A 15603-nucleotide genomic window follows, 5' to 3' on the forward strand; every position below is an offset into this window, starting at 1 on the left:
GTCCCACAATGGGGAAATTATTTCTCTGCATTTAACCCATCCCGGAGGAGCAGTGGGCTGCAATGAAGCGCCCGGGGAGCAACTTGGGGTTAGGTGTCTTGCTCAAGGACACCTCGGCATGTTGCCGGTAGAGGGGTTTGAACCACCAACCTTGTGGTTACGGGACAAGCGCTCTACCTCATGTGCCACAGCCGCCCACATACATGTGTCAGGATCAGAAGATCAGCTGTTACCTTATATTGTGCTCCCTCAAATTTCCTTATAACTTGAGTCAAATGAGTCAGCAGATTAAATCACAAGTATCTACCAGTGCCAAATTGAGACAACTGAGTCATTCACTCTAGCAGATAAAAGGCCTCTAACCACCGATCGAAGTAGTGTTAATACAAACCATTGTCCCCTGTGAATTACCTCAATAGTCCTCTTTTGTTTGTGTCAAAGAAGATCATAGGAGATCTTTGCTATTTATGCCTGAGGAGCAGATGAGGAGATTGTTGTCGGCCAGTGACCTTTTTAAATGAATTCACAGATTCATGGCAGCCTCATAATTCCTGTGAAGTACAGTCATTCCCGGATCTCGAGAAAATACAACAGGATTGTAGTCCCAATGTATGTTGGGTCATGGGTAACTTCAGAAAAAACTGCACTCCAAAGATGCAATGTAGTTTATTTTGAAAAACTGACCAAAAAAAGGTTATATTTTCAAATTAAAGTGGATCCTGAAGCACATTAAATGACGTTAAAAGTATTTTCTTAGCTCAATCTAAACGTTTAGAGTTCAAATGCTGAACCCAGAATAAAATATATACAGAACTGAAACGCCTTTTCTCGTCAGAGTCTTTGGATTCATTTTCCATCTGTGTGTGATTGCTCTCCTCCTCCTCCTCCTCTGTGAGGGAGTGGTGCGTGATGTGATGCAGCCTCCCAGCAGGGTAGGCGGTTGTAGCTGAGATGTTGTTGGACCTGCTCGTAACATCTCCTCCCCAAAGCATGTGACCATGTGATCACACTCACCGCAGCCAGACAGACGGAGAAAACGTGTGACCAAAATACAGCAGGAGAAGCATCAGCAGCATAAAGACACCCTACCGAGGCTCAGACTCTCCTCCTTCAACCTCTTCATCTCCACCAGACAACATGGACTGCGGGATTTTCACGTCCAAGTCCGTCCTCCTCTTCCTCAGCTTGGTATTTTGGGTAAGGCGCGTTGTTTTTATCTTCCACCTGCTTCTATAATTCTGATGGCTCTTTAAGAAGGAGAACTGAAACGGCTTTGCCACAGTAGTAGGCTTAATCTTTGCCTTTTTTTTTTTTTTTTTTTTTAACTCTCATTCGTCTCTATTTGTTATTATTCCGCAGTCTGCGTGTCCTGTGGGCTTTAAGTTTACACTATGCAAATCAGAGTAATGGCCCGATAAACATCTTAGCCTGCCCCAGTTTTCTAACCTGCGAATCACTTCACTGTACTTACTCATTTTGACTATCTTGGTATAGTTCAGATCTGCGTATGTAATTACAAAAAGAAACAGGCTATATGTAACATTTTCCAATAATGTGCGTTTAAATCCAGCTGAGGTCAGGGTGACCAATGACTGACCGGCTTTAGCTGTAACATTATCAGCCAGTGATCTCTGACTCATTAGCTGGTCTTGTGTGTTGGTTGCTCATATGAGACTTTGCACCACGTCCCTCCCCAGTTATCAGTTATATTATTTAAATGAACAAACCTTTACTGCCCTTCTGAGGCTCATGTCTTTGTAATTCCATTACTGTGAGAGAGAACTGTGCATTTTCAAGGGAAAACATGGACGAGCTTTATCCACATCCACTATATACTTCCTCATTGTCAGACTTCTTTCCAATCTGTAGCTATTTCTTTCTCATCACCTCACCTTCGTGGTTTCCTAACCTCTAGAAGGTATATGGATTTGATTGTAGGAGTATTTTCTCACCAGCTAGGCATTACACACAGCATATTTACTACACAACAACAGTTTGTCACACACATGGCAGGGTTCTAGTTGCAAACGGTAAAAATGTAATGAGAGACCTCATTTCTTTTATAAAGCAAATGTCTCAAAGCTTCACACACATCTGGAATGGCCCTGCTTTCTCAAACAGCTCAGTTATGTAGCCTGCTAATGTAAACAAGTTAAATCAATGTATTTGAATCTAACAGTGCCAAGAGTCTTACCAGCACAGTAGTTTTTGTTTAGTTGATTTTGGTTTCATTTTTAAGTCGGCTTCACCATCGTTACTGATTTACTTACTGACTCAAGGATGTCAAGCGACAGTGCTGGTCTACGCTGTGAGAAAGCGCACATTTTGAACACGGTTCACTGTAATTTGGGCATAGGAGAAACTTATTGAGAATTATGTATTGTTTTATCATAATTCAGAAAAATATCAAATTATCCTTTTACTTTAAACCCCTCCTCTATTAAATCATATCATGCAGCTTAACATTGTTCAAACCCCCAAAAAGTTTGTTTTACAATCCTGAAGTTTCTAAAGATGGTAGATATTTCATAGGGAAATGTGTTTAAAAGGCCCACTTAACAATTAGAATGTTTTCATTTGATGTGTTTGTGTAAGAAAAATGCCTTTTTTTGTATTCAAATTGGGTGATTTAATGCGAAGATTATAAGTTCAAAGGTCAATGTGTTATGAATGTTTGGAAGCACATGAGCAGAAATATCATGTCCTGCTTTCTACCATCCAGTCCTCCCCCTGGAGTTTGGTCTTAAGATACAGTACTAGTACGTCAGTCATGAAGGGTGCCGCTAAAATCATCCTCACAGATGAAGAGAAATAAATGAGGGATATCGCCTCAGAGGTTTCTCACATTCCAGAGGGGTGGCAGTGTGCATGGGCTCTATATGTTGTGTAAGCCTCTTTGTACTGCTTCTTAGCTACAGGATCAGACTTTCTGGAAAGATTAGGGGTGAGCGGTGGAGGGGGGTGTAGAGTAACTACCCCGCAGGGACCCCGTGACTAAGGAGTGATTAAGAGAAGTGAGTCATGAGGTTGAAGTGGAGGATGAATGATTGTTAGTCGCACATAACACACATGGGAACAAAGACAAGCACACAATCTATAACTGACACCACTACAGCGGAAGTGATACTGACTATGACATCGATCCACAGACACATGATGGGGGATTTCTGACTTAAAGTAACAAAGTATGGAACCGTCGTCTTTTTGCCACACATTTTCCGTCATCTTGCAAATTTACCTGAAGACATATTCTAATTTTCTAGCTGAATATAAAAGCAGGATTCACACAAACAGTTACAAACAGTCTAATTTCCTGTTTAGATTCTAACTGTTATTTATGTAGCTTTTGTTACTCAGCAGTTGATTTTCGTTGTTTACTCTCAGTACAGTACTGTTGAAAGAATAAATACTTAAGAGCTATTGTTTTCTTAACAGTGTTCTTGAAGTTTCTGTAGCTTTGATTGGCTAGAGACTTTTAGGTTTTAGAAGCAGAATTAATTAATTGCGTCATTTTACAATGAAATGAGCAATCAGTTTCAAAACGGCAACTGTGATTCAAGTCTGTACTATGTACGCACAAACTTGGCAAACACGCAGTCTTGTGATTGGTGAGCTCCCTGCTGAAGTATGAAAAGCATAACTTAATGCTACATCTGACAGACCATGGGTTACCCTCACAGCTGTTCATCACATGGGATCCCGGCAGATAACAAAGGGAGAACAAATCTCTTTTGCTTTATCTCACAGCCTTCCAACAAGTAACTGTTCAATATTATTTTACATTTTATTTACTTCTCTTTCAACTATGTCATGTCAGCAGAACAGGACCAAACTGACTGACTCAAATCTCATATCAGTATTCATGAGTGGAAGATTTAAAAACAGCTCTTTTCTCTCAGATGTTGGGAATTTGAGGTACAGAATGTGAACATGACTTTTTCAGCTACAGCACAGAGAGAAAAAACACAGATCATGTGACAAATCCCTTCAGTTCTATCAAAGACTTTTGCTTTTTTTAATGCAAAGATTAAGTTCACTGAGGTTTGATTATTCCCAGATAACACGTCCAACATACAGAAAAATAATAAAAGCTAATGTCTTCTATTGATAATTAAAGAAAAAACATTTTCTTCTTTGCTCTCAGCTCTTAACTGAGTATACATGGAATTGAAAAGCATTCTGATCTGTATGCAGACATGTTAAAAGTTTATTTTCACCATAAACATATTGCTGAATTATCAATTGTGAGTTAAAACGTTGATGTTTAAAGTATGTCGCTTTCCCTCCCTGCAGGTTGCAGGAGCGGCGTTGGCCTACGTCGGTGCCTATGTGATCAAGAGCTATGACAACTTTGACAGTTTCATTCAGGACAAGTACACATTGGTCCCAGCAGCTATCATCATTGGCGTCAGTGTGGTGATGTTCATTTTTGGTCTGGTGGGATGCTGCGCCACTCTGCGGGAGTCCAAAGTCGGGCTTAGCTTTGTAAGTGTGTGTGAGTGTTCATGAGCTTTTGTTTATCCTGTTAAGTTTATTTTACAAACTCATTTTTCTCCTGTTTTCTTTCACTGCAGTTCTTTCTGATCATCATGGGGATCTTTGCAGCTGAAGTGGCTGCTCTGGTATTTAGCTTCATCTACCAAGGCAAGGTGAGTCACAGATAAGTTTTCTGTCAAACAATTGGCCTCATTCACCTAATCTGTTCATGAAACCCACTTATATTCTGACATTCACCAATGTTTTTCTTATTTTTTATTTTGTTCTTATGCTGACAAGTTTGTTCAAAATAATAGGTTATAGCATTTTCTTCAATTCTAAAGCTGTACAATATAGGATATAAATTACAATAACATATTTTTATAATTTATAATATTTTTTATATTTTTTCATTACTGCTTATAGTGATCACGGTTCTGTATCGAAAAAGCATTCATTACTATAAAAATACTGTTTAAATAATTCACGTATTACAGTGTTCATTTTGGGTCTTTTCATACATGACAACATATACAAAAAAAATATATTATTTATACTTTATTTGTATACAGTTTATTTCAGGCTTGTTAAGAATTTAGAAATGCACTGAAATTTGCACTTCTGACGAAACTGAATATGTAAACAGCACAATACTGTGTTAGGCTTTAGCCTTATTATAATTTGAATTACAGTAAGCTATATGTTTTATTCATAAACATCAAATATAGATATTTGAATTATAAAAGGTACAGTCATTTAATGGTTACAGTCATTTCAAAAGCATTTAAAACAGTCATACATTCAGTAAATAGCAAAGCTGTCCATTTAATTACTTAATAAAATAAATGAATATCAATTAGGTGGCAATCCGCCTCAGATATAAAGAAAAAGAAAAAATGGTTATAATAATCATCCGCTTATAGTAATCAATTTGACCAGGGAAATTACGATCACTACAGCAAATTTCCTTTGTATTTTACAAAGCAGTAACATCTTTAAAATAAGTAATCACTACACTTACACTTTAACACTGAACGGGTAACATGCATCTTTTTTGTGTTACTTTATATCCACTACTGACACTACTAAAGTACCTTAAGTCACTCCAATTCAGAATACAATTTGCTATAGCACATTTGTACACGGCTTTCAACATTGTGTTTTATTCTTGTGTTTATCCAGATAAACGTAGACCTGGAGCGCTCCATGAATGATGTCTTCATGAAGTATGATGGACAAGGCGCTGAGACCAAAGCTGTGGACTACCTGCAGACTGAGGTTGGTGTCATATTGTACTGTCTATAAATAGCTTTTGTTTCTCAGTACTTTCATTCTCGTAACCTTCTCTGCTTGAGTTCTCTCTTGCATGCTTTCATTTCCTACTCTTGTATTTAAATTTACTCCTCAGTCTATCTTTATCTCTCTGGCCTTTAAAGAGACTAAAACACAGTGTACTGTTTATTTTGTTGGTGTTATATATGTATTTGTTTATTACTGGCCAGTACTGTGTTTCAATATAATGGTATATGGTAAATATCATGTTATGTTGCTCATGCTAGCCTTTGAGAAAAAAAGGATTCAACAATACATACAATTTAAAAAAAAAAAAAAAAAAAAAAAAAAAAAAAAAAAAAAAAAAAACACGTCCATAAACAACTTCTGCACTCTCCACCTACGTTCTTAATGCACTAAGTTGACACCTCTGGGTCTGTCAAATGTCATCCTGGGAAATGCAGTAGAAGAAGATTAAGCAGGTTGATTGAAAGTGTGGAGGTCAGAAAATAACCAAAACATCACACATCCACAAATAACATTTGTCCCTTAACTCGCTTAACACTATAGGTTGATGACGCAACCTTCCCCTTAAGTGTCAGTCTTTCCTTTCCTGTTTTGTCAGTGTCACTTTATTTTATATTCACTCCTGTCTGTCCTCTCTTTGTCTTTGTGCAGTTGCAGTGCTGTGGTGTCATGAATTACACCAGCTGGTCCAACACAACCTGGTATACCAGCAACAACAACACCGTACCTGTGTCCTGCTGCAAAAACAGCACTCAGTGCACTCGCAGACTTGACCAACCGGATCAGCTTAACACACAGGTAAATCATATGTCAGCACACATTCCTCTTTTTTACATAAATACTGTGTGTGTATCTGGTTACACTGAGCTGTTTATTCGACATTGCTTGAGACATGCTTTAAACTGGTTCTCCAGCTGCGACTCTGAGCAGACCTTGAAACAGGATTTATTTTTCATTGAATGTTTTTAGGATATTAAGTCTACAAAGTCAAACAATCTCTCACCACTGAGGCATTAAAGCAAGCGCTACACTTCGGACAGACATTGTGCAATGGTATACACAACGTGCACTCACTGTAGTTGTGGTTGTATTTTAGGGTTGTGAGGTGAAGCTGGATCGCCTCCTACAGGATGTGTTGGGTTACGCCATGCTGGTCGTCCTGGGCTTCGCCATCATCAAGGTAAAGACCGTCACATCCAGTTTAGCAGCTGTGAATGAGCCTTACTGTAATTCCCACTCTCTGTTATCACAATGCTGTTAGCGACACGTCAATCTGTGCAATACATGGTGGATCTCGTATATACCAGGCTACATACTCTCCTCACTGCTCCATGTTGTACCTCCTTACTTAGCACTATGTGTGTAATATGTTGAATAATCTATTTAAATATATAAAATGAAAGTACTTGAGCTGGCCCTCTGACATTTCATATGAACCTGCAGAAAATAGATTTTAAAAGCTTGAGTCTGATTATTATTTTATTTTCCGTTGCAGTTCTTCGGGATGCTGAGCGTTTGTGTGATCACCTGTAAAACCGGCAGCCGGAGGAGCGGCTACCAGCCTCTGTATGCCTGAGCCACTTCATGCAACCAACTACCACCTCTTAGTTTAGCTTGACTCACTTAGCAGTGACACATCCAGATCACTGTACAAATTATATGTTTTATTTAAATAACGGCATATAAAGCACACACAAGAGGCAGTATCTCAATATATAGGGGACCTTGCCAGAGCATTCCTCCACATATGAAAGCAGCATGAATGTTCCTCTGACAAGTTAAATCACTTTGCTGAATGTGCTTATCAATTTTGATTGATTATTGTCTAAACTTTCGCCTTAAGAGTTTTCCATATGGTTGAGCAGCCAAAGGTCCCTGTACTGTTTTAGCCCAGCTACTGTATTATTCTTTGATGAAGGACTTCAAACTATATATTTTTTGTTGTTGTGAACAAAAGGACATCAGTTTGTTGTTTTATATACAGTTACAATATTTATAGCCAACTGAATAACTCAATTTAATATAAATAAATATATATATACACACACACACGTTTTATGATCAGTTAACTCTATTGCGTTATCTGACAATTCTACCTAGCTATACATTGGTTGTGTTTATTATGTTTCTAAATTAAAATGGGTGAAAATTTCCGAATAAATTGGAGTTTGGAGCAGTTATATCACATTGTATTGTTGCCTTGGGTGTTTTTCCAATATTCCATCAGTCTTTATAGATGGGTCATGCTGGCTGCCATAATGGTTATCTCTGTTTGCTTACCTCCTGACTGCTGATAAAGAGGCCCTTAGTGGCATACATATGGAAGATAAATGTCTTCTTACATAAGCCTTGTCAGTGTTCAGAAAGGTTAATGAGAATATAAACTCATGTCCATGCTCATTAAAGTCATCATTCATCGGAGAGCTCAGATTAAAGGATAGGTCACCTGTTGATGAGGCTGTGGATTGAGCTGATTTAAACCTTTAGTTAAGTTAAAATCTAAACTGTTTCTTGACCATTTTCATTAATGATACATTCAAAATAGCTATTTATCAACCTTATTGTCTTCCCGTTTGCCAGTTCAATCCCTGTAATAAATAAATATCCATTAGCTTCAACTACAACACTTTATCATGCATTATAGCCTGTGTTGCTGTATGTGTAGTGGCATTAACAAAGACAATCCTCCAGGTGGTGTTAAAGAACCTGCTCTGAGTTTAGAGTCTAAACCAGCATTTGTGGTGGTGAAGGGGGCCTTAGAGACCACTAATTTGAACTCTTACGTAGGTAGTAGAAGATAAATGTGTTATTATATTTTTAGATTTAAGGACAAATGCATGCAGGAAGTCTGTTTTAAAACAATAGTACGCATATGATTTGCAGATGTTTCAAAGATTGGAAAGCCACTCAATTGTTTTTCTGCTTCATATTGACAAAACTGTTCACAACGTGTGTGTGTGTGTGTGTGTGTGTGTGTGTGTGTGTGTGTGTGTGTGTGTGTGTGTGTGTGTGTGTGTGTGTGTGTGTGTGTGTGTGTGTGTGTGTGTGTGTGTGTGTGTGTGTGTGTGTGTGTGTGTGTGTGCTGCTTTATGAATGACCTCCACTGAGGTCACTGTAAACGACCCTGCTGCCCTGTCTCAGTCTGCGTCCCTCTCATATCTCTCGACTGCATATCTCATTCAGTGCATATCGTCGCTGCTCCGGGCTGTGTTGACATTTAGACAGGCCCGTCCTTTTCATAGAGGACTGTTGGCACGCACACGACAAGATAACCTTGTCAGCTCCCCCCTTCCTTAAGCTGTCCGTTCCGCCTGTCTATCTTTCACTCTGATGGCTGTTTATCTCTGTGTGTATGTGTCTGTTTCTCAGCTCACCCTTTCTCTGCTGTCATGCATCTTTCTCTACCTTCTCTCTACCTTTTTTACATTTAGGGTGTATTTGCATCCTTATCTCCTACCAAGACCACCCATCTGTTTTGTGTTCTATGCTCTTTTTTTTTTTTTTTTTTTTTTTTTTTTTTTTTTTTTTTTTTTTTTTTACTTTCCTCGCTCTGTGGTATCTCAAGTGTTACCCCTTGATATCAGTTGGTGCAGCGGGGAAGATTGTGCTCCTACTCAGTAATGCTTTGTGTCGTGATTAATAAAAATCAATCTAAGCAGATCAGCTCTCTTTTGAAGTTAATTATCAGTAAATAATGCAAGAACAGAAACCAAGGAGATTTCTATTGATTATGTTCTTTATGGCCCTGTAAGGGGAACACTTACTTTGGGCTTCTGACAATAAAAGATAGAGGAAAGTACTTTTCTAATTTTCTTTGTATATAATTAGGGTGTTGATCTGGGTGGGTGTGGATGCTTTGATGTAGGATTAGGTTGTTTTATTGTTTTTCTTGGTTTAATATATTATTCTATAAGAATAATTGTCAAAAAAGTAAACCAAGCCTGTGAGAGAAAGCTGTTCCACCTTGCTGTCCTCTTCCGCTTTGATTTAAAGGGTGTTCCAGTGATTTAGTTTTGGACCTCTATAAAGTTCATGGGCCCTGCCTCCTTAATGCCGACTTTTTCCTAACTCCACACCACCAGTTTGTAATGCAGGCTTTCTGTTCAAAATGTAAAATCTTAAGCCAACTCTGAAATAACCCTTAAGACATAATTTAGGTTTATTCTTTACACTTTTAAACATATACAACAGGCCCAGTAGTATTCTACTTGTAGCAGGTAAACTGGACTTAATATGTAAAATCAATGGAGCGTACCTTTAAATATCAGATTTTTAGTCCTTCAAATAAGATAATTGCATATCATGATTTTTAACCCTATTTTAAAGCAACCGCTGTGTTCAGCCTTCACTGTCTGTCACCTTAAAGGTAAAAACAAACAGCTGAAAGGTGTTGAATTCACTGAGGTAAGAGCTGCTTGTGCGTATGATTTGCCATTGTAGCATTTGCTATTCCCTTATGAGTCATCTTTGCACACCTACAGATGTGCCCTTGTCTGTCTCCTGTTTGGGCTCTCACATCTCTGGAAACATTTTCTTAACGCACCAAGTGAGTTGACTAAGCCATATTTTGTCACATGGAAATTGCAGCCTGACCTCTAATTTATTTATTTCCTTTCCTACTTAGACAGGGATCTGTTGGAGGGAGGTAATATGAGGAGGACACGTATACAATACTGCTGCTCACTCTGTGCTGAAGATAGATCAACTGCCCGTTTCTCTGTGACTGATGTGTGTCCAGTGAATTCCTTCATGGCCGTAACATTTCTAAAATGAAATGCATTTTCTGAATTTGTTTAGTTACAAATCTGCCAGATTTGACATCAAACAAGTAGCAAAGAACCCTGCTTACAGTTCCAGTTTGCTTTGGAACTGTAGCACATAGTAGATAATGTGGACTTTTCTTCCTTTTTATGAAACTTTAATAAAACAAATGGGGAATAAGTACAATGTCAGGGTTTTATTTGGATTCCACTTTTCTTTTCAAAGCAGACACTGAAAAAGTAATTACACATTGTCACGTCAGGAGCAGGTCCTGATGACAACATCTGTGCCTGTGTGTATGTGTGTGTTTATGTAAATAGGAACCCACCACTGACACTGTGATGTCTCCATTTGTCAGACGTAATCAATGTTAATAAGAGAGGACAGAAATATCGCATTTTAGTAGCTTGTCTACTGCTGCCTATTCTTTTCTTCCTGTACTTGAATTTTTACTTCTTTTTAGTGTTTCTCGTGATCAGAGTAAAAAAAGGAGCCAGTGATTTTTATCTTGTTTTTAGCTAACCTCCAGTGGCTACTGACTTTCTCTCTATTTCCAGCTACTGTTCCATTTGAAGTACTTCTAAAAGAACCTGTGATACTATTGCACTGGAAATAGTTTCAGAGAATTTAAATCACAGATATCTCAAATGACTTAAAAATGCTAACATTAAGTTATTTTTGTAACTTTCACCTTGGCTTGTACATCAGAGCACAGTTTTATTTGCTGCCATCTAATATTCTAGTTGGAAATAACAGCAGGTTGTGTTGTTGCAGGGCTTCAGAAGCTGTGCCAGTGCCGTAAAATAAAAAAAGCACACATGAGACAGTAGAAAGTATTGTTTCTGGCATTTGTGTTGCACCACTGTGAGTCCCTGTCATGACAGAAACATATAACAATCCTGACATAGAGACAAGAAGACTGATCAGTCAACAGTGATACTTTGATGTGATCTGGCTGTGATATAAATAGGATGATGAAATAGCTTTAAGCCAGTGGTATTTGATTTCAAGCACACTGTGCAATTTTGAAAGGAAAAGAAAGGATATTATTCTTTTTAATGCAAAATGGTCTTCGTTACATTTTCTGATAGCTTCCCTGTCACCAAATTAAAACATCAAAAAAATACTTTGCTCTGACACAACTGCAACAAAAGTATTTGACAATTTCCTCTTGACTACATTCCACTTAGTAAGCCCGTCTTATCTGGCCGACACAAAGGAAAAGGTGCAGATACAAACCTGGAAGATGTCAAGTCCTTTAAAGGCCTCACAGTTGTTGTTGCCGTCTCTTTCATTTTACCAACAACCCCAGCTCTCTGATTACAACCTCCCCTCTGTAATTGCAAAGGAATCACTGACCCATCATGAAATGGCTTGAATTTAGTAATCTATTCATCAGATTTCTGTATCACTTTTAAACTGAGCTAAAAGTGTCTAATGAAATAATTAATTAAAAAGACAGTGATGTCTCCAGGTTGGTGACTGAGGAGAGAGACATCTTTAACTTTACTGTCAAGGTCATAGGATGGTGTGGATTACCATGACCTTAGATGTCTTCCACTCTGTTTTCATTTTCACACATAAATGTAATTTGATGAAGCCGAAATAGCACACCGGAGCCATCCCTGTAATTCTCCTCTGCTCTACTCACTGATGGAGCCATAAGATCAGGGTGTCACATTAGGTGCCTCGTGGGTCTCTGTTAAGTCTAAAGTCTAACTCCTCTCTGTTAATCCTGTAGCACCTCTGCATAACCGTTATTACATCCTCCATGACCTGCTTTCTCTATCTTTGTTTCTCTCAGTGCCCTGACTCTCATAACAACCCTACAAAAAGCTAATCAGGATTGAGCCTGATCTCAACCACCTGAATTACATACCGAAAAGAAAGGGCTAGGACCATTGTTTTATACCTCCACCCCTTAAGCCTAACCGGCATCCTTTTTATATCTTCTTTTAAGATTTTTATGAGGATGTTTTATATTCAGAGAAGCTTTATATTCATAAGCTACACCCTTGGGATGTAGACCGCCTCTCTTTTAACCTAATCACCCTTTACTAACCCCCGGCTGTGTGACTTTGTAAGTCAACAGACTATTATACAAAGCAGCCAGAAGAAATAGGCAAACATTGGAGAAACTTCTATTTCTGCTATGCTGCTGCTATGCTCTCTCCATCTTCACAAGTGTCTCCCACCCACGCATTGCATCAATTTTTGTGGTGTTGTAAGAAGTGGTTTCTGGAAAAGTAAGAAATCATAAACTGAATTTAAACAGTGCATCACTAAGTCACTCTTCGAATTTAATATGGAATAAGACAAACAAGTGATATATCAAATTGTAGGAGTAGTAATCTGGGTTTTTGTGGAGCAACCACTTTTGCCATTAAAGTGTGAAATTGTTAAATCATCATTAAGTAATGAACTAGAAACTACAAAGGTGCACTCAGTAGAGTGCAGATCTCTGCCAGGTTTGTCTGCACTGACCTTTGCTGTATTGTGCGATTGAATGACTAAAACCTAGTTTTCTCTGTTCTCACCTCACACCTGTCTAGACACCTAAGGCCTGTAAAGCAACATAAAACACACTTCGAGCCGATGCATGAAAGCAATTTGTCTCGAAGTTGTTGTATTAGACATTTCATACATTCTTGCTAGAAACAAACGGTTGGCTAAACACAAAGTACAAAACAATAAAAGGGAGCCAACTAACAACCAGTGATGTAAGCAACTAATGGGCTGTAAAGCAGCGTAAAACACACTTAATACAAACTCAAAAAACAAGCAGCGATGTATGCAGGCAATCAGTTCAAAGTTGTCTTAAAATTGACATCATACAATCTTGCCAAAAACAATAATACTCCCCAAACGTTCTGCCTGCTTAGCAGCGGCTGAGTTGCAGCAGGTTAGCAGTTAACCGAACACATTGTCCAAAACAATTAGTTAGGGTTAGTGTGCCGCATAGCAGCGGCTGTGAGGTACACAGCAGTTTGCACACAAGTAGTTCCTTTAGCTGTTAGCCAAACACACTGGAAACTGTCTCATACTGTGAGTGCAGAGTAGCAGACGGGGGTCGGAGATTCTTTGTTATCCCTAGCGACCCCTACTGGTCAGGTGCAGGTTAAGAGTCATGAGAAGCAGAATGCGAGATTAGCCGTGGACAGACACCGAGGTGAACACTCACTCACTCACTCACTCACTCACGGTAGCACACATGGACACTCTCATGGCTATCCTGGCAGCGCAAATTATAATCTCAGACAACACACAGTAATTGTTGTTTTATTTGTCTTTATGGTTATAAAATATTGGCATATTTTACCACATGAATTCCAGTGTGGTCAAGCTGTTTTTAAGTATAAGCATGTCATCTCTACTTTCACAGAGATTATATGTTTGTATGCATCCCCAAACAGAATAGACTTTCCACATATCTCTCGTACAACTTGAACAAACCTTTATTTCTCATCGGGGGTCTTTGACATGTTGGGGTATTTTTGCTGCTGTAAAAATGTTATGAACAAAGGATCCTCTCTAGCTTTCTCTCTGGGGGAATCTCACACAAATGCTGCACATGCAGGTCAGGATGGTAGATGACTAATGATCAATATATGATAATCCAGCTAGAATAAGATGCGGGAGGATTTGGACTCCCCTTAAATATAGTTAAATTGAACTCTTCAACACTCATATATTATTACTTTATTTCATCGGTAGGTTTGAAGACGTCTAAGTGAGGGTAAGGACGCTCGTGCTCGAGAGAGAGAGAGGGGGGGGGGATTGGTACTTAATCATCCATGGTGCAGTGTGTGATAGTGTGTGAGAAGCCACTCAGGTCTGGCAGATGTATCTGTATCGGGATGATCCCTCTTCTCCTCCCTCCTTCAGATCACTCCTCTGACAGTCGCCCACAATAACCGGCTCTATAGCAGCCTCTGGCCGATCCCATCTCGGCGCATCGCCTCCGGTCCCGACCCGTACCGGCTGTTCCCCCTTTATCATCTAAATCACACAGACAGCAGAGAGAGAGAGAGAGAGAGAGAGAGAGATGCGGTCGTGTTTCACTTTCTTTGCTTCCAAGGACCCGTTTCTCTCACATCTTTCCCCCGGATCTTTGTTTCTGGACGGCAGGCTGCGGCTGCGTGATGTTTCGGTGAGTAGCTACTGGCGGCTTGCTGTTGTTATCTTTCTTTCTTCTTCCTCTTGTTATTCAAATCCGAACATGGACTGAAAGAGATAAGATAACGTGAAGCTGGGTGAGAAGCAAAAGAAGCACGGATCTGTATGTCGTTGGTATACTTTTTTCTTCTTTGAGGAAAAGGGGCTTTATGTTTTATAAGATGCACTTCAACCTCCGTGTTTTTGTTCCGTCAGAGGGGCGTTACTGGAGGGTATGTAGACACACAAAGGCAGCCGCAGGAAGCCAGTGTGCAGAGAGGATGCAGCGTTTCCCATCTTAACCAAAACTGCTTGAGCGCCTGTTGGGAAGTAAATTAAATTAAAGAGGAAAAATCAAAACAGTAAGGGACACAGAAGCAGCTGCAGTAAGCCAACGAACAACAGGATGGACCATTCTTTTGTCCCATCTACTGTCATTGGCTCAATGTAGAATACAGTTTCATTTTTCTGCCTAAACCTAATTAAAGGATATTTTAAGCCATTGTGATATTTCTAAAAATGTTGACAATGGGCTTCACAATTGCAAATTAATAAATTAATACATTTCACTGCACTGCATCAAGGAACTGCAAATTATTCTTATTTGTAATGTTTATTCGTCTTGCATAACCTGAAGAAATATGGAAAATAAATGCACCGAGCGAACACCAAGCACTGTCTCCAGTGGTTATGAATTATATATAAAGTTAGCCCAGTGCTGCGCCTCCCACCCAGCAACACTGTCAACGCTTCCTCTCTCTCAGTCTCTCTGTTCTCACCTCACACTCTTTCAGCCTCCGACAGTCAACCCGACGAAGGTTAACATGAACATGGAGTGTGTTCGTAAGTATTTTGAAGACTGTTAGAGAGCAGTTGTTGGGAGCACATCCCATGTTTTTAGAAAGATAGAGA

General features: G+C 39.1%; 1 protein-coding gene across 1 annotated transcript; it reads left to right on the plus strand.

Annotated features, from left to right (window-relative positions):
• The first annotated feature begins 923 nt into the window (after positions 1–923).
• Positions 924–7965, plus strand: tspan36 (tetraspanin 36). The gene is made up of 7 exons (XM_054611113.1): positions 924–1197; positions 4294–4485; positions 4575–4649; positions 5659–5754; positions 6427–6573; positions 6872–6955; positions 7271–7965. The coding sequence occupies exons 1-7, from the start codon at positions 1138–1140 to the stop codon at positions 7349–7351; spliced, it is 735 nt and encodes a 244-aa protein (XP_054467088.1). The 5' UTR covers positions 924–1137; the 3' UTR covers positions 7352–7965.
• The last annotated feature ends 7638 nt before the right edge of the window (positions 7966–15603 follow it).

This window comes from Anoplopoma fimbria, chromosome 13 (genome assembly GCF_027596085.1).
Source record: "Anoplopoma fimbria isolate UVic2021 breed Golden Eagle Sablefish chromosome 13, Afim_UVic_2022, whole genome shotgun sequence".
Taxonomy (NCBI): Eukaryota; Metazoa; Chordata; class Actinopteri; order Perciformes; family Anoplopomatidae; genus Anoplopoma; species Anoplopoma fimbria.